The sequence below is a fragment of the Acinonyx jubatus genome, chromosome A3 (genome assembly GCF_027475565.1).
Source record: "Acinonyx jubatus isolate Ajub_Pintada_27869175 chromosome A3, VMU_Ajub_asm_v1.0, whole genome shotgun sequence".
NCBI lineage: Eukaryota > Metazoa > Chordata > Mammalia > Carnivora > Felidae > Acinonyx > Acinonyx jubatus.
Genome location: NC_069388.1, coordinates 911,831 through 930,206, shown reverse-complemented (window position 1 = coordinate 930,206; position 18,376 = coordinate 911,831). Strand labels below are relative to the sequence as shown.

At 62.4% G+C, this 18,376-nt stretch overlaps 1 protein-coding gene across 22 annotated transcripts in view; it reads right to left on the bottom strand.

The window, feature by feature from the left end:
• Nucleotides 1-18,376, bottom strand: part of KCNQ2 (potassium voltage-gated channel subfamily Q member 2) — a 52,415-nt gene that overhangs the window by 24,022 nt on the left and 10,017 nt on the right. For 16 of the 22 annotated variants that reach the window (XM_027046486.2, XM_027046489.2, XM_027046502.2 and 13 more), the window contains exons 2-9: nucleotides 12,587-12,677; nucleotides 11,784-11,910; nucleotides 11,189-11,364; nucleotides 10,357-10,482; nucleotides 7,379-7,489; nucleotides 6,581-6,676; nucleotides 1,960-2,054; nucleotides 786-815 (exon numbers count right to left, since the gene is read on the bottom strand). In XM_027046486.2, coding sequence (XP_026902287.1) covers nucleotides 786-815; nucleotides 1,960-2,054; nucleotides 6,581-6,676; nucleotides 7,379-7,489; nucleotides 10,357-10,482; nucleotides 11,189-11,364; nucleotides 11,784-11,910; nucleotides 12,587-12,677 — 852 coding nt within the window. The remainder of the gene's footprint in view (nucleotides 1-785; nucleotides 816-1,959; nucleotides 2,055-6,580; nucleotides 6,677-7,378; nucleotides 7,490-10,356; nucleotides 10,483-11,188; nucleotides 11,365-11,783; nucleotides 11,911-12,586; nucleotides 12,678-18,376) is intronic. The other 6 variants (XM_027046499.2, XM_053199719.1, XM_053199727.1 and 3 more) reach the window with 1 other exon arrangement.

The following is an 18,376-nucleotide window of genomic DNA, read 5'->3' as shown; positions in this document are numbered from 1 at the left end:
ACAGGGGGGCGGGGGGATGTACACTGACCCCCCCACCCTCTCCTCTGGGCGAGGTCTCTGGGGTGTACGGCCAGTAAAGGGCAGGTGCTGGGGTGGAGATGCCTGTGGGATTCGGGGGCTGCCCGGCCCTGCCCCCACAGCACCCCCCTCTTCTGGAACGTTCAATCAGTCCCCACGCAGGGCACCACAGGCAAGAGCTTTTGCCAGGGGGATCCCAGGCTTGGTCTACACAGGGAGGGTGGGCCCTGGGTCCGCAGGCCTGTGCCCGATGCCCCACCCATCCCACAGGGAATCAGCGGGAGTGAGAGCCCCACCCCCACCCCGTGCAGACACAGCAATTGGGACAGCGCTCACGGTCCTCCCGGGTCCAGGGAGGGAGCACTGCTGGCTGGGACAGCAGAAGCCGTGTCCACCCGCTCTGCGCTCTGCGCTCTGCACATGGGGCCAGTGGGGAGGGGGGGAGGGCGGGGAGGGGCTCAGCTACTGAGACGAGGCAGAAGCAGGACGAGGAACAGAAGACAAGGCAGGACAGACGGATCCAGCCGGAGAAAGCAGGTGACAGGGGAGGGGACCAGTCAAGGGGGGAACCGGGCTCCAGGCAGGGAGGCCACAGGGGGACCAGGGCAGCGCCTGCGCCCGGCGTGGGGGACACAGGCTGGGCACGGGTACAGGGCTGCAGGCCGGGGCGGGCCGGGGGCCGGGGGCCGGGGGCCGGGGCGGCCCTGCACCGTCCCAGACAGAGAACAACCACACCACACACGCTGTCCGTCCCATGCATCTCCTACCTGGAGGCCCCGTAGGATTGAGTTTGCGAGCTTTCAAGTGTTTTCACACACACACAAAGGGAAGAGAACGGAAATTTTAAAAGAACGGGATAAGAAAAAGAAAATTAACCAAATGGTTGAGGAAAGTGGGGGAAACAACAGAACAAAGAAAATTAGCGCCAGGGTCGGCCCACTCAGGCCCAAGGGACTGTGCCGGGAAAGCCAGAGCCTTCAGCACTCCCGGGGAAGGGGGATGTTCCAGAGAGTGCCCGCCAGCGTGGCTGCTGAAGGAGGGGCGGGGCCACGGCCTCTGCCCAGGTGACAGAGCGGGGCGGTGGTACCCTGCCTGGACATCGCTACCTCAGGATCCCCAGGGGGACGTCGTCCCAGCCCAGAGCCCCAACCCGCTCTGGCAGCCCAGCCCACTCTTCCGGTGAGGGCTCCTGGCTGGACACCAGTAGGTACAGGTAAGGGACATCCAGGGGCTCGGACGCCCCCGGGCTCAGCTTCGCCCCCGCACCCCGCCCCAGGCAAGGATGGGCCTGCAGGGCAATGTCTGCCCCGAGGGTCCCCAGCCCCCCTCGCCTCAGACCTTGTTCTAAGCCAGAGCCCAGCACAGACAAATCCTGGGGGTGGCCGGGACTGCCAGCTGCTGGTGACCACGCTGCCTCCACCAACTGCCCCCAGCGCGGGCTTCCGGCCCTTCTGTCCCACCCGAGGGCGCCCTCGAGCGTCTGTGTGCTCTGTGCTGTTGGGGACTCCTGCTCCTACAGGCTCGATGTGGCCCCTCCCCCACACAGAGACCCTGGTCCTCGCTGAAGGACAGAGGTTACCCTTCACTTCCAAAGCTCCGGGGCCCGCCCTGGTGGGCACTACGCCAGGCCGCGGGCCTCCGCGAGTTCTCGGGAGGGGCCTGTCTTCACGATGCTCACAACATAACGTGACCCACAGCAAGGAAGGGAAGCAAAGGGTGGGTGGAGGTGGAAAGTAAGAGCCACGAGCTATAAAACAAAGAACAAAATTAATGCTGCGAAATAAATCACACACAGAACTCCGTGGAAAGTACACACGTTGTTTAAAAAAAAAAGGAAAACTCAATTAAAATAATGAACAACCAAAAAATGGGGCTTCAGAACAGACACGATGACAAGCAGGCGGTGTGCCGTGGGGCGGGGTCCCGGCGGGCAGGCGGTACCTGTACATGGGCACGGTCACCGTGCGTTCATAGTACTGCCACGTCGAGTGCAGGTCTGTGCGAGACAGGTTGGTGGCATAGAACCTCCAGGCGGACTGCGGATGGGAAGCGGGCAAGGGTCAGACCATGCCCATGCCCCTGAGGGCCTCGCCCCTGCCCGGGCCCTGTCCGGCCCCACTCCCGCCTCGGTTTACCCTCTGGAGAAGGGGCACACGCCACCACAGGTCACGCTCGCAGCCCGTCTACAGCGAGCCTTTCGTCGTCCGCCTCACCCGACCCTTGGCGGTTGGGACCTGCCACGGTGGCCGCTCCTGCACTCCCCGAGCCTGATGGGGATGCCACCCTGGGTGCGGGCGGGGGGTGACTCAGGAGCCGGGGGGCAGGGGCAGAGCCAGGGACACACAGCCGGACCCTCCCCAGTGCAGTGGCCCAGCCTCAGCCCGGCCTGGGCTCCCGTTCCCTTTCCTTTCGATTGTGGCGAAATACACAGAGCACGGGGTCCGCCGTCTCAAAGTGCGCAATCCGGGGGCAACAGGTCCACTCACACTGCCGTGCAACCACCCCCATCTCGCTCCACACTCGCATCCCCCCAAAGAGGCACACGCCCCAGTGCGGGGGCGTCGGGCATCACCTGCACCCGTCTCTACGGCGTCCTGTCCTGGACACAACCACACAACACGTGGCCTTTCATGACCGGCTGTTTTCACGAAGGTTTCAAGGCCCGTGCACGTCGTAGTGAGTGTTAGCGTTCTGTTCTAATGATCGAATAACGTTCAACGGCACAGAAACACCGCATTTTGTTCGTCTGTTCGCAGACATTCGAGTCGTTTCCACTTTCTGGCTGCTGTGAATCCCCCAGGAGCAAACGTTTGTGGAAAAGTTGTTGGCTGAACATGTTTTCAGTTCTTTTGGGTACACACCTGGGGGGTTTGCTGTGACGTAAGGCCGCACTTACCCCTCTGAGGCACCACCCAGGGTTCTCAAGGGGCTGCACCCCTGCACCCGCCACCAGCAATGCGCCAGCATTCCGCTCCCACCACATTCCCACCGCCTGAGGCGCTTCTGACTCGCGGTTCTCTCATGAACGACGTGGAGCATCTTTTCACGTGCCGACTAGCCACCTGGACATCTTCTCTGGAGCCACGTCTGTCCGAATTCATCTCCTAATTGGTTTGTCTTTTTGTTGTTCAATTGCTGGAGCCCCCTTATGTGTTCTGGATACCAGAATCTTACCGGAAACAGGATTTGCAAACGCTTTCTCCCATTCTGTGGGTTAGCTTCTCACTCCCTCTACAGTGTCCTTTGAGGCACAAAAGGTTTTAACTTGGATAAATTCCCACGTATTTTTCTTTTCTGCTTGGGCTTCAGGTATCAGATCTGAGAAACCAAAGCCATGGAGCTCTACACCTATTTTCTTGTAAGGATTGTATAGTTTCGACTCTCAAATTTAGGTTTTGACCCATTTTGAGTAAATTCTGCATGAAAGTAAATCTTCACTCTCAAAACTGGATCTTCAGCAGTCCCAACACCATTTGTTGCAGAGACATTCTTTCCCATTGGAGGTTTGCAACATCACAGTTTGGGGGCTTGTTTGGGGGCCTAAGACATGGTCTATCCTGGGGAATACTCCCGTGGGGCTGACAGGATGTGGGGGGCTGCCCTGGGGGGATTTGCAGGTCCTCCACATCCTGCGTCCTTGTACCGAGGATGGGGGGGGGGTGCTGACATCTCCAGCTATTATTACACAAGCATCTAGGTCGCCCTGTAATTCTGTCAGGTGTTGGCTGCACATACTCTGGGGTTCTGCCCCCAGTGTGGACACGTCTACCCCTGTCCCACAGTCGGACTCTTGTCAATGCGTCATCACCTCCTTGGTCTCTCTTAACAGTGTCTGCCTTAGTGTGTTTTGTCTGCTCCAACCACAGCCCTCCCAGCCCCCTTCGGGCCACCGTTCCCTGAGGGGTTCCTGTCTTCGTTGCTGCACTTTTCAGCCTGTCGCTGTCCTTGGGTCTAAGGAGTCTCCACAGACAGCACACCGCCAGGCACACCTCAAATCCGTTCTCTCAACTGCTGCCTTTCAAGTGGGAGAGGGGGGTGCACTTACGTGCAAAGTGGTCACGGACAGAGCCCTCTGTGCGTGCGGGCTCCCAGCGCCTCGTTTCTGCCTTCGGTGCTCGCTTTTTCTGCTAGGTTATCTTGAGCCTCTTCTGAATTTTTAGCAATTGTTTTCTTAATGGCGACCGTGTGCCTCACGGTGAGCGTCTCACACAAGCATCTAGTCTGAACCAGCTTAGCTGCCACGGCGCGCGAACGCGCCCCTCCTCCACCCCCTGCCTCTCCTCCACCCCCTGGTGTTGAGCCCCTTACATCTCTACACGCTGCACCCAGAAAAAAGGATCTGTGATCACTGCCCTATGCGTCTGCCTTTTAAATCACGTGAAGAAACAAAAGACGAGTCACAAGTCAAAAGCACACCACGGCCGGCTTTGACATTTACCCCGCGGTTACCTTCTTACCAACGCTCACAGCCCCGGGGCTGCTCCAGCCCTGAGGTCTCCAGGCGGACAAAACACAGGCAAAGCCCTGTGCTGACCTTCTGGAACAAGGCCACGCCAGGGACTCCCCAGGGCGGAGGGCAGGGGCAGGCCTGTGTGTGCCTTTAACCCCACACACAGCCCACAGTCCTGTGCTCACAAGCACCCCCTCCCCTGGTTGTTGTAAAATTCTGATTTAGCTCCTGAGTCCCCAAAACAGGATCCGGACAGGTTTGCTAATCTGTGTGCCTTTGGCACAGAAATGAGGTGCCGGAATTCTGTCCTCCGCCACGTCCAGTGACCTCCCTGGTCCCTAAGCTTTAATCCAAACCCTCGACTCGAACGTAGGGTCTTGAGAGAGAGGCTCCGGACCCCTGCTCCTGTAGTCTGAGTGGTGCCTCCCCATCACCTGCCCACCGGCCCCGGGGACTCCCCAACGGGCTCTCCACGGCTCGGGGCCCCCATGCTGCCCCCTTCCCTGCCTGTGATGTTCAGGGCCTGGTATCCTCTGCACACGCATCTCCTCTCCTGCACCTCTGCGTCCAGCCAGGGCCTCACCCCTCCACTCCAGGCCTCTGGCCAGCCGCTGTGCGCACCTGCCCTTGAGGGCCGACCGGCTTCCCAAACCCCACACTCCAAACCTCCTCCCAACCTCTCCATCCTCCTGGACGCTCCTAGCAAAGCCTGGGGCATCTCCTTCTGCCCTCCCCTCCCTCCCTCTCTGGGTCCTGTCCCTCCTGCCCCTCCCTCTCCAGGCCCCCGTCTGGGCCCACCCTCAACCCGGATTCACAGAGAACACCAGAGCACCTTGCCCACCTGTGGGGACCTCAGCACAGGGCAGGGGATGCCTCCCCTCCCTGTCCCGCTGCTATTCAGAGCCTGTCCCAGGCCCTCCGAGGGAGGATGTCCATTCCCTTGGCGGTGGGGGGGGGGGGGGGGGGGCACTCTGGCAAACTGTGGACCACGTGCAAAGGCAATGAGGTGGACACCTGCCCGGGCACCTTAGCTGCCAGAAGGACACAGACCATTGGAGACTTCCAGAGCATAGAGGGCCCGAGCCTCTGCTGGGGCTTCCCCCGCTGGTCTGTTCCCGTCTGGGCGCCGGGAATCGCAGCCAGGTGACCAGCTACGCAGCTGTGCAACTGTCCCAGCCTGTAATCGCGAGCAGCGGGGCTGTGGTCCCACCACCTGCCTCCAAAGAAGGATCCAGGCACCGCCCTCCGACCAGCAGTCCCCCGAGGCATGCCCGTGACGGCGCCCCACTCCTGCACGGGGACTCCCTGCAGCCCCGCCCACAAGCTCAGTGTCCGTCCACCGGGTGGACACCCGAGCCTCGCCCCTGAACTGCCTGAGTCCTGACGGGGGACAGGCACACAGGACACTCACGGGGGGAAGCGGGACAGGCGTGCGGCTGCTAAGAGGGCCTCCAGCCTCGGCACCATGTGCACGTGCGCGGTGAGGCCGTGGCCCTTGTCCCTCACGCTCTTTCGCATTTGAAAAATAGCCATTTGCAGCTTTTATGGTGAAAGGTAAATGCGCACGCGCACACACGCACACGCGCACGCCGCCTGTACGCACTCACACACCGCACGCATGCGCAGGAGGCTGTCCCCTGGGAAGACCACGGCTCCCCAGGTCCGCCGGCGCCCATGGGCTTTGGAGGGGCCCCTCGGGCAGCCTGCTGCTCAGGCTCGGGAGGCACTGCTAGATCCCTAGGGGCCCCTGTGACCCCAGCAGTGGGAGGGGCTGTGTGAGCGCGGGCAGTGAAGCTGAGATGCCACACCTGCCCGGCAGGGGCCCCGTGAGCGGCACGTCAGGGGTACCTGTGACCGCCTGGTCTAGGGCCCGGGGCCCACGCAGGACGACGGCCACACCTTCCCCCCCCCCCCCCCCCCCCCGGGTGTCACTACAGGTACTGCAGCCTTAGGCGTCTGCACCTGGCTTCTGTGCCCAACACATTCCTGCAAAGGAACAAGGGCCGTGCACGTCGCCGGGGCAGGGGAGACACAGGGGCCAAGGTGGCCCCCCCTTAGCAGGGCCGTGCCAGGAGCGCCCCGGGAATCCCATGTGGGGCCACCTGGACTCACCTGGATCAGGCCCGCTGCAGGGTTCCGCCTCTTCTCAAAGTGCTTCTGCCGGTGCTGCTCTTGAACTTTCAGAGCAAAGCCAGATCCCAAAATGCCCTGCAGATCATCAGGGTCAGACCACGTGCTGGGGACCACAGCCCCACCCCCGCCCCAGCCTGCACACCCCAGGGCCTCGCTGGCTCTGCCTTCCCTCCTCCTCAGTCGCCCATCACCTGGGGACCATGCTGGGGAGAAACACTCGGATTTAGGGTAAAGGAAAACCTCCACCTTGTGGGAGTGGGCTGGGCCCACAGATTACCCTCCCTCCCGGTTGGCCTGCACTGAAGCAAGTGCAGCCCAAGCTCTGGGTGGCAGCCACCTGAGACAGCTGTGTCCCCACCAGCCACCCCTCTGACCTGTCCAGCTGTGGGTGACACCAGAAACACCCCCCCCCCCCCCCGCCGGAGATCTGACAAGGCAGCCTCATCACCACTAAGCACGCTCTGGCTCACAGGGACCCCACTGGTCAATCCCATAGGGCTGGGAGGGGCTGACAGTGACCACAGATGCAGGGTCTGAAGCCACAGCTGGAGGAAGGTCAGTGTGCTCCCACGGAGGCTCACAGAAGCCACCCGCACTCTGCCTGCACAGCCCGGGAAAGGGTGTCCTTGCACCATACCTGCTGCTTGCGGCTCCTGGGGTGCCAGGGACCCTGCTGGCAGCCACGCTCCCGTCCCATGGACCCCAAGTGGACAGGTGCCCCAAGCTGCGTGTGGCCACCCGGGGGCTCGCCAAGGCAAGAGGGGCCACAGGACTTACCGCAGGAAGAGCAAAGAAGGAGACGCCAATGAGGGTGAACGTTGCAGCCAGGAGCCTCCCGTTCCAGGTCTGGGGGTACTTGTCCCCATAACCAATGGTCGTCAGAGTGATCTGTAGGGCGGCAAGGCCGGTCACTCGGCCAGCTTGGCAGTGACCGCCGTGGACACCTGCAACCCTGAGCTGGACACTTCCAAAGCCCCCGGGAGTCTTACATGCAGCGACCTCCCACACCATTTAGGGTGAGCTGGACAGGCATGGGGACCACCCTCCCACACCACCCATACGAGGCCCAGGGGACCAGGCTCCCCATCACCATCCTTCCCCCCTGCAACAACCACATCAGAACTCTCCGGATCCTTTGTCTTGCCCTACGTGCCAGGGCAGGATGTGGGGGTCACCGGAAGCCTGTGTTACCATTTCACACACATGAGGGCAGAAGAACCCGTCAAGTGGCCTCCCCCAGGACGGAGGCGGGGGCAGCTCTGGGCTCAAGGCCAGGCAGCAGCCAGGAAGTGCAGAGTCAGGGGCTGGACAGGAACGGTGCTGAGCAGGAGCCCCGGGGGACAGATGACGGGGACAGGATGGGGACCGTGTGGTGGGACGTGTGGAGGTGACATAAGGCCAGAACGGGAAGGGTCCCCAGAGGTGTGGCCGGAGCACAAGCTGCCCTGTTGTACAGCGGGGAGAGCAACGCCCACGCAGAGGGGTGCTTGGGCACACAGGAGGGCCCGCTGCCCGTGGAGCAAGCCCCAGGTGGCCCCTAGCAGACTTGCCAGTGGGGATGGGCTCACACTGTTGGGGACAGGGGCACCTGTCACCACCCACCTGCAGCCCCTGGAAGCTGTCCCCGGGTGCCGCACAGGGCCTGCCATGAGTCTGGGAGACGCCCTGGGTAAATGGAGGCCCCGGGGGTAGGACCTTCAGGGCCTGTTTACATACAGCAAGAAACAGGCCCAGGCGAGGGGCCACCGTCCCCATTCCCGCCAGTGCAGAAAGTTCTGGAAAGTCACAGGTAATGAGGAAGGGCAGCCAGGAGTGGGTGTGGGCAGGAAGGAGACCCACTTCTCACCATAAAGCTTCCCTGGTAGAATCTTCACCTTGTGTGAGGATTACAGTTAAGATTTTTAACATAAACTAAGCGTATTTTAAAGACAGGAAACGCTTCAAACCACCACTCTCTGCAAAAACGCCAAAGTTGTGCAAAGAAGCCTGGAGAGCAAGGGCAGGACCTGGAGGAGGGGCTCAGGGTCAGGAGGTGGGAAGAAACCTGGAGTCCACGGGGCCACTCTGTGGCCGGACACCTTGGTCCTCACACAGAAGAAATCATATCCATATGACAAAGGAATCTTGAAAATGAAATTAAAATCAAGCAGGCGGAGATGTACGGCTCCAGACGCCTCCTCGGGGCCGGACAAGGGGTGAGGAGACAGACAGAGATAAGAGGACACATCCTGAGGCCCGTTGGGCCCGGAGGGAGGGCAACGAGGTAGCTCACGTGCACAGGAGAACCCCCCCACCCAGCCACATTCCAGAAACACGTGGGAGAGGATCCCGGAAGTGTGGCTCCCGACAGCCGGGAGGGCGTGGGAGTGGGACCTCGCAGACGCCCGGGTCTGAGAAAACTCTCAGAAAGCCATCGGCCTGCTCCTCCAAAATGAGGGCAGATTCGAGGGGGGCATCGGGGCGGGCCTGGGCAGGACGAGCTGTGGAGACTCCCCAACCCCCGCGAGGGTCCCCCACAGCCGCGCAGGCCTACAGGGCAGAAGAAAGGGGAGGCTCAGGCTGGACATTTTCCAAGAATGACGAGCACAGGGGACGGGGCACCACCTCATTCTGTCACAGCACAGAGTGAATAATTCACGTCTGAAGTTTAAATCCGGAAACAGCAGCGTAAGCATATTGTTGGGAGCATGGAGGCAAACCCCAAGAAAAGCCACAGGAGCCCTGCCCAGAGGGCGGGGAGGGAGTGTGGGGAACTGCGTGGTCACTCTAACACGCACACACTATTCATCATGTTTAAGTACTACTTGGATAAAACACTTAAGTAGCCGTTTCGGTTCCATTCTTCAAGATGGGAAGGCCATGGCCCACGAACAAGGCCTGGGGCAGGGCAAGCCTGGTCACCGGCGACTGGCCCACGGCCCACCCTGCTCCTTCCCGCTCGGCTAGGGCACAGCACACAGACTCCAGGCTGCACGGCAATCGATAAGATGATTCTGGATAAAGTGAGTTCTCACTGAGATGTGTGTAAAAGCTACATATTCCTTTCGCCACTGGATCTGAAGTATCTGCCCAAGGCCACGCAGCCAGCATTTGTGGAAGGGGGCATGGGGTCCCAGGACCAGCCACTCATCCCCAGGCCAAGTGCCCGGCACCCTCGGGGCATTCCAGCACCCTGCCTGGGGACATCCGTGGTTTCGGGCAAGGAGCCAGGCCAGGCTCCATCCAGCTAATGGGGATGACACCCACAGGGCAGGGCCACAGACACAGCGCTACCCCATGCAGGGTGGGAGGGACCCTTCAGAGGCTGGCCCAGGAAGAGGCGGGTGACAGGGGAGGGGCGCTCCGGGGCCCTGGGAGCTGGGTGGCTGTGAGCAGGGGCTGTGGGCCCACAGACTCTCTGCCTGCCCTGACGGGCAGCCCGGAAGGTGAGGCCCAGGAGGGCCAGGGGCTCGATTTCGCCTTTCCAGACTCTCCGTGTGACGGAAGGGCTGTCCCCTCCTCCCTCCAGCACAGAGGCCTCACACACCGGTGGCCAGTAAGGAAGGTGGGTGACCAGGCAGGGCCTCTCCGCCCACTGCCCAGCCCCAGAGAGACCTCTGCAGCCAGAGAGCCCCTGTGACTCTGCCATGCCCTGGGGGCAGGGGGCACATCCTGGAGGTGGGGTGGGGGACAGCAGGAGGAGGGCCCCCAAGGAAGGCGGTGCCAAGCAAGCGGGTCCCCAGTGAAGGACGATGACCCCAGCTGCCTGGACTCACCAGGCCCCACCAGAGAGCATCAGCGTAGGTATCAAAGTGATCGTTCTCGCCCTTCTCTGCCAAGTACACCAGAAACGAGGCCAGGATGAGGCAGAGGAAGCCGATGTACCAGGCAGTCACCAGCTCCTGAAAGACAGGGTCACGTCCTGGCTCCCTGGCCCCAGCAGGCACCACGCCCAGTCCAGCTCTCTGTCCCCACAGAGCCCTCGGCAGCCCAGGCCGGCACCTGCTTGGCCGCATGGCCCTTAGCACAGGGCTGCTGCGGGGGCGGGAGGGATGGTGTGTGTGGTCCTGGCTGTGTGGTCCCTCTGCCACGTGGCCCCTGCACCTGCTCACCCAAACCCAGAGGACGGCCGCTGGGAGCACCCCCACAATCCTGAGGCATTCCCGCTGCAGATCTGGGACTGCTGAGAACCTGTCGCACCTCCCCACGCCTGGAGCAGGCAGCCCGAATGCCCACTGGCTGCCCTCCTTGGGGACAGACCCCCGCCCCGTCCAGCCTCAGGACTCAGACAAGGACAGGAAAGGAGGCCATTTGGGCTGGCGGGGTGCAGTGTGGGCCTCATGGGGGCTGCCTGGGACACAGGGCTGGGCTCCTGCCAGGACGTGGGGCAGGGGGCACCTCAGGGCAGCCGCTGTGAGCCCGGGTGGCACAGACCCAGGCTCACCCACCAAGCACAGAGCGAGCCGCAGAACAGCCGCTCTGGAGAGAGACGACCAGACGGACCGGGTCATGGAAAGACGCCCCCAGAAGAGGGGATGGGCTGGTTCCCAGCTGACCCGCCCCCTGGGCTCGGTCCAGCAGGGCTTGTGACCCCGCGCCAGCGCTCACCTTGCTGTGGGCGTAGACCACGGAGCCCAGCAGCTTCCAGGTGCCGCCGCGCCGGTCCATACGGATCATCCTGAGGATCTGTAGGAAGCGCAGGCTCCGGAGAGCCGACGTGGCGAACACGTTGCCCTGGGAGCCAGCGGCCAGCACGGCGATGGAGGCGATGAGCACCATGATGTCTGCGGGGGACGTCGCGGCTCGAGGCGGGGCCGGCCCCCTGCACCTCCGTGCCTGGTGCAGATGAGGGCGGGGCCCCCAGCCACGTGGACGCGTGGCAGCACAGGGACGCCACGGCCGTCCACCTAGTCCAGCCTTGCCCGGCACGGCTGCTGTCCTGCCACCTGTCCCCTCCTCCCGCCACCAGGCCGGGCTCACCACAGGCTCGGATGCCAAGAGGGCAGGTGGGAGAAACTTCCAGAAGGAGCCAGTCCTCAGCTTCAGCCTCAGCCCGCCTCCCGTGCCCACACACACTCAGCTCTTCCCGGAGCTGGCAGCCCCCGCCTGCATGCACACGTGCACACACACACACACACACCCCCCACTCACCTGTCACACACACACATGTGCACACACACGTGCACACGCGCACCCCGCTCACCTATTACGCAGAAAGGCTTCCGGGCAAACTTGAGCCGCCCCCTCCAGCCGCGGTACCGGCAGCAGCAGCCGGCCGCCCAGATCCGCACGAAGTACTCCACCCCGAACACCACAATGGTCACGATTTCCTGCAGGAGAGGCCGCGTTGAGCCACCCCCGGGCCCGCGTCAGGGCTGGGACCAGCCTGGCTGAGCGGGAGTTAGGGTGGGGGGGCCCGGCCTGTGTGGGCCGGTGTCAGTGGGAGGGGTCCCACACTCTGGACCCGGATCAGCCTCCTCGAGCGGCCCCTCTGTCGCCAACAGCAACAGAGACATCGCTCTGTGGTTGCCATGGCGCCCGCCCCTGCCTGTCAATTGCTGTCAGCTTCTCAACCCCCGTCCCACGCCCACGCCCGCCAGGAAACACCCCACACCTCGGGGCCAGGGGGCCGCCTGGGCCCTCAGGCTCCAGTGAACAGGGGGGGAAGCGGTGGGGGAGTGGGGTGGCTGTCAGATGCTGCGGGGACACAGGGAGGGCAGTGGGGTGGACCGTGTGTGGGGAGAAGTAGGTGGGAGCACTGTGACAGTCGTGGTGGACGCTGCGAGAAGGCTCATGTCAGGAGGTGAGGCCGGAAGGGGCCCAGGTCCACCAGGCTGGAGCTGGAAGAGCACGGGCCACAGTGGTGGGGGGGGGGGGGGGGGGAGGGCGTCTCTGCGGGGGAGGCCAGGCTCATGCAGGAGCAGGTTGGGGGGGGTCAGAGGCTCGGAGGTATGGGGATGGACCAGCGACCACAGCCTCCATGGCTGCACACCCGCGGGGGCTCACCAAGATATAGAGTGCGCCCTCGGAGCTCTTCTCGTACTCCTTGATGGTGGAGAAGACGGACAGCACGAGGCAGGAGAAAACCAGCAGGAAGCTGCGGGCAGAGGCAGAGGGTGTCAGCGGCCGCCACAGAGGGGCCAAGGAAAAGCACGCCGCACGCACGCCCACAGCGCCCCCGGGACTCCTGCCTCAACAGCCCTGGGCTTTGAGACGGCCCCCAGGCTCTCGGGGGGACACCGGCTACCGCGTGGACATCCCTCAATGAAACTCATCCTCCTTGTTCGTAACATCCCTTTCTTGGCTCCGAAACAGAAACCGCCGATCTTCCAAGGAGCACCGGCCCAGGGCCTTGGCCGCAGACCCGCGTCCGGGCCGCACCCAGCGGGTGCGCAGAAGACCCATCGGTTCCCGAGAGGTGGAACCAGGAGGCCCCATCTGACACCAGCCAGGGTGTCTGTCCAAAGGCTGAAGGTGGGGTCTGAGGGCACAAAGCACACAGTGTGGGGAAGCTGGACAGGGGCCCGCACACCACACCCCTCCCGTGTGTTACTGCCACCCTGGACGTGCCAGGGGGAGAGACCACAGTGGGGAGGCTGCTGCGTGGTCCGCCACGAGCCCTGCCCCCCGGCCGCCTGCAGCTGGACGTCCTGCCGGCACATGCAGCCCCCAGACGTCAGGGCCTCGGCCGGATCCCAGGGCATCTCGGGCAGTCGGCCCCACACTCCCCGAAGATGGGCAACCGCGTGCAGAGACACACGACCCTCCCAGGAGCGTGGCTGGTGAGGGCGCTCCCGGCGCGCACCCCACTCCGGAGCAGAGGCACGGACAGCAGATGACGAAGGCAAAGCCGGTGCCCGCTGGCACACACAAAACCACGCGAAGAAACAGTCACATCTCAAAACCACAATTAATTTCCTTTGCTCATTAGACAATTTATTCAATTAACCGAGCGCTGGAAAAAAAACGTCCAGCTATCTCATGTGTCTTATGTTTATTCATAATTCTCTGCCTGGTGGTATTTTTTCCCGACTCAGTCAGTGGGGAAGCAGCATTTACACACAGTGCCTCTGCCAGGAATGGGGGACCCGGAGACTCCAGGGCTCTGGGTCAGGACCCCGGAGGCCTGGGTGACGGGAGAGCCCACGGCAAGGAGGCCACCCAGCCCAGCTTGGCCCAGGGCAGAGGTGCAGAGAGCCCAGGGGAGACATGAAATCTGGCAGGCTTCCCTGAGAAGGTGTCCACAAAGGCAAGAAGGAATCGGTGGGGCCAAGAAGGGAGAAAGGAAGGGGTGGTCCAGAGAAAGGGACGACACGGGGTCCCAGGACTCAGCAGAGGGCAAGTCCAACCAGACTAAAGAATGGGGCCTGATGGGCCTGATGCCATTGTCATCCATGTGGGGGGACCCGGGAGTCCACACTCAGACTCACACCGTACGAAAACATTACCCTGAAGTAAAAAGGGAAGGCCCAAGTCCCAAAGCAACCGGGCCTTCCCGGCCCTGCTTCCCGAGGGCAGCTCTGACTGGCATTTTGGAACATTCCAGAATGGCCCGGCCGTGCTCTACGGACGCAGAGCCCTTCCCAGAAGGCAGGGACTAGGATGTCCAGGGCCACACCAGCAATACAGAAGAAAAACCCGAAGCCAGACACGGTGAATGTTCCTAGGCCACCAGGTGAGCAGAGTGAACCCGAGCAGAAGCCACCCGGCTTCTGAGGTTTTGGAGCAGGTGGCCACAGACGGCAGGCGGGGGAAAGGGGTGGGGCCTGCCCACCCATGAGGAGGAGGAAGGAGGCAGGCAGCCACGTGGGGCACCCCACACCCGCAGCAAAGACAAGCAGATCCCCATGGAGAGAGGCCGCCCACCTGCCCAGCCTCCCAGGCCCAGGACTCGAGTCTCCTACAGATCCCAGAGCCTTCCCTCGCTCCCCAGCTGGCCCTGCAGGCCGCTGAGCAACGGGGAATACACTTCTTTCCAGGCCTCTTCCCATCTGCAGGCACCTTGGTGACAAGGGTGCCCTGCCACGCCCCCCTGCCACATCCACACTCATACCCACCTTACACAGGGGAACACTGAGTCTCAGAAAGGTGGTAGGGGGCTCTGCCTCTGGCCTCATGATGCCAGAGCACAGTGTCCTTGGTGATGGGGACACGTGGGTGGGGTCCAGCCCTGGGGAGCCTGGAGGAGGGGCCAGCCTCCTGCAAGGCAACAGGGGAGAGTCACCAAAGCCCTGCAGCCCATGGCGGGGCCCCTGGGCTGCAGCGGTTGGGGCCCTGGGCAGACCTGGAGTTTCCTGTGGGTGCTCTGGGGTCTGCAAATGGCCAGTGTTCCCACAGTCCTTTCCCTCAGCGACCCCGTGACCCTCAGTCTCGGCTCCTGACAGCTGTGGGAGGAAGGGGCCCTTCTTCCCACCCCTCGCCCTAGGAGAGGTGTTGGGGACGGTGCACAGGGGAGACCAGCACCACCGCGGGGGCCCCTCACGGCACGGCCACGTGCTCAGAGTGTGTCCCCTCCAGGCCCCGAGGACCGACGTGGCTCATGAGGAAACGTTCAGATAGAAATCTGTGCTGTGCTGGCGCAGGATGGCTGGTCTGCTTCCTCCTGATGGGGACAGGTGAGTGGCTCTACCCACCCCACAGGCTCATCCCAGCCTGGTTTCTCCAGCACCCAAAGGCCCGGGTGGGGGAGGGCCTTCTCATGCCCTCCAGCCTGGGAACCGTCCAGGCTGCAGGGAAAGAAAGGAGGGAGGAAGCGTCCCCGGTGCCAGAATGGGGCGGTTTCCCTGCAGCCCGAGAATGGTTATGATCGCGAATTCTCCGGCAGCGGTTGCCAAGGAGACCAGTATCTCAAGCAGCCCAGATTCCAGGGGCTGGGATTGGGGGGGGGGGGTGAGAAGGGGGAGCCAGGGTGACAAGGGACCTCAGATGACGCTCACGAGCAGCGAGGAAGCAGGCCACCTGGAGACGCAGCTCTGGCTGGAAGCACACCCCCGCTGGCTGCCTGCTGCTGCGCCCCAGGACCCACAGCAAACACTGTCTGCACCGGGCAGCAGGAGAAACCGCAGCCAGACGTCAGGAGGGACATCTGAGCCACAGCCCGAGCTCTGAGCAGAGGACTGGCAGGGTCCTGAGGGCTGGGGTCCTGACACACGGACAGCGGTGCGGGGAGGGGCCCAGAGCAGACGCGAGGTGACAGGAGAGACAGAGGACGGTGGAGGCAATCACACTGGCCAGAGGGGCCCCTCCTGGTGGTCAGCCTGCAGCCACACCTGCATGTCACGGGGTGCGCTCTGTGGGCGTGTGCGCATGTGTGGGTGTGCACACGCCTGTGCGGATGTGCGTGCGCCTGTGCGGGTGTGTGCACATGTGTGCTCTGCCTGCCCCTGCACTTGAGACACAGGGGCAGCGCCCACCTCCGGGGAGAGACTCCTCTGCTTCTGCTTCCGTCTCCCCGTCCCACACCCTCGCCCCATCTGGCAGCAGGGAATTATTTATTTTCTGGGAAAATATGACAGAACCCCTGCCACCTGGCTCCTCAGTCCTGATTCACTGCTGTGGGGCCAACTGGGAGGGTCCCTCGGCACTGGCAGGGCAAAGCCCCCGTGGTCAGGCCCACCCCAGACCCCTTCACAGCCTCCAAAGACTAACTCAGGAGATGGCTGGGGCTGTTAATCTCATTTGTGTACTTAGTGAAATCACCATCTAACAAGGGAGCAGCCGGGATCGGAGAAGGTTGCCAGCACACCACTGTCCCTCCAGCCCCCACTGGCTGCTCTTCAGCAAGTGGGGAAGGGTCTCTGACATCCAGCCCCGCCCCTCCAGGCTAGAATTCACAGTGAGTCTACTATGCACCAGGCCCACGACAACCCTAAAGGCAGAAAATGTTCTCACCCATTTAACAGATGGGAAAACAGAGGCTCTGAAGCAGCTCACCGTGGCCGTTCAGGGTCGAGCCTGAGCACCGTCTTCCGCTGTAGAAATTCCCTCTCCCCAGAATAATGTCCATCCCAATCAGGCTGTGCCTCCCCGGGGGCTGGGTGGCCCAGAAGCCCAGCAGGGCCCGGGGCTGGGCTAGCTTCCAGTGTGAGGCCAAAGCAGGCCCTCCCGTCCAGACTGGCCGCCGGGCCGCAGGAGCCTCCCGCTCACCTCGTCCGCTAGGACTGCAGCCGGCGCTACAGCCCGGAATCTAATTTCGCCCCTAATGAACTGCTCTGCCTGCAGGACACGCTGCCACTTCCAATCTCCAGTAGCGACGGAGCCCGGACTGCTGACGGCTGCTCCAGGCGTAAACCAGATGTGAAAAATCACTTTGAGATCCCGCCAGCGTTGGAGGGAGGCCAAGGCCGCACTCCTGAGACCCCTCTTCTGGAGCCAAGTCTCACCCGTGGGCGCGGCCTGCCCCCAGCCCACCTGAGCCTGCTAATCAGAGAACGGAGGCTTCTTGGTGGCACCTACCTGCACCTAAGGCTGGGGGAGGTGATGGAGGTGTGACGGATGCCTCAACTCAGGAAGTCCCAGACCTCAGAAGGTCCGGCTCTTGGTCCGGCACTTGAGTCCCCCATAAACAGCCTTGGCCTGCCCAGACCCCACCCCCACCTCACTGCACCCATCCACCAACTGGCGCCCGTGGCCACCCCACAGCCACACCTTTCACACTAATGCCCCTTCCTCTCCCAACACCCAGGGCAGGAAGGTGCTCTCAGGGGACCCCTTGAAGCCCCCCACTGGCCAGTGACCCCAGGATGGCTCAGTGGTGCATCCTGAGCAGTCTCTAAACACCACTGGAAAGAACTGGAAAGAAGGGGCCCATGGGTAGGAGGCCTGTGTCCTAGAGGGACCCAGAGAGCTTCCAAAGGCAGAGCATGGGGGTCCTGAGACCAGGAGGGGCTTGGCCCTGTCTGAGGAGCCTGGCCACACAGGAACCCACAACAGGGTAGATGTGGCTCACTTCCAGCAAGGCCACACCCCAGAGGAAATGACAGAGGTAACTCGTGCCCGTCCGTACAATCACAGGGGAGCCTCGTGCAGGATGAGGAGGGTTCCTCTGAGGCAGCCAGAACTGCTGTGGATGTGAACTCTGGGGTCAGGACACAGCAGAACTGTCATCTGCTGAGAAGACATCAGCTTTTGGGGAGAAGGTGCTCAGCAGTGGGATCAGTCAGGACCACGCCCCACAAAACATCCCACGTTCCCTACATGAGCACAGGAACCAACAGACCTGCCTCCCTGCCCCACTGCCCCCTGATGTTGATAGGACAGCCAGGCCTGCCTCCCCCAAGGTCAGTCTCCCCCAGACTCTTCCTGAAGAGCCTCCAACTGGCTCTTGGGCTGGCCCATCCCCTGTGCTCCCACGGCGCACAGCTCTGGCATACTGGTCCCCTAAAATCATCCCTAGTGAGTGTTTTCTTGGACTCCACTCACATGCCTCCAAGTGACAGGAGGCTTACCCACAGGCAGAACCCCTTTTTAACATGCCCCCTCCTTGGTCCCAGTCCTCCCCCAGGCGTGTGCGTGGGGTCCATTCTCCAGGCCAGCACCCACAGCCACTGTCTCCTCCCAAGCTATAAGCCACTGAGGGCACAAGGTGAGGGGAGTCAGGGACAGGGCCACCTTGTCACCCAGGGAGCACCAGGAGCTCTTATGACAGAGACAAAGCCCAGTGCTCGCCAAACAGGCACATGTAATTCCACAGGGAAACTTCACAATACGTCGTTAGCGTGGAAAAGGATTAGAGAAGTCTGAATCCTATCTCGTTTAAAAAACGCATAGGATGGGCATAGATGCCTGAAAATAAAC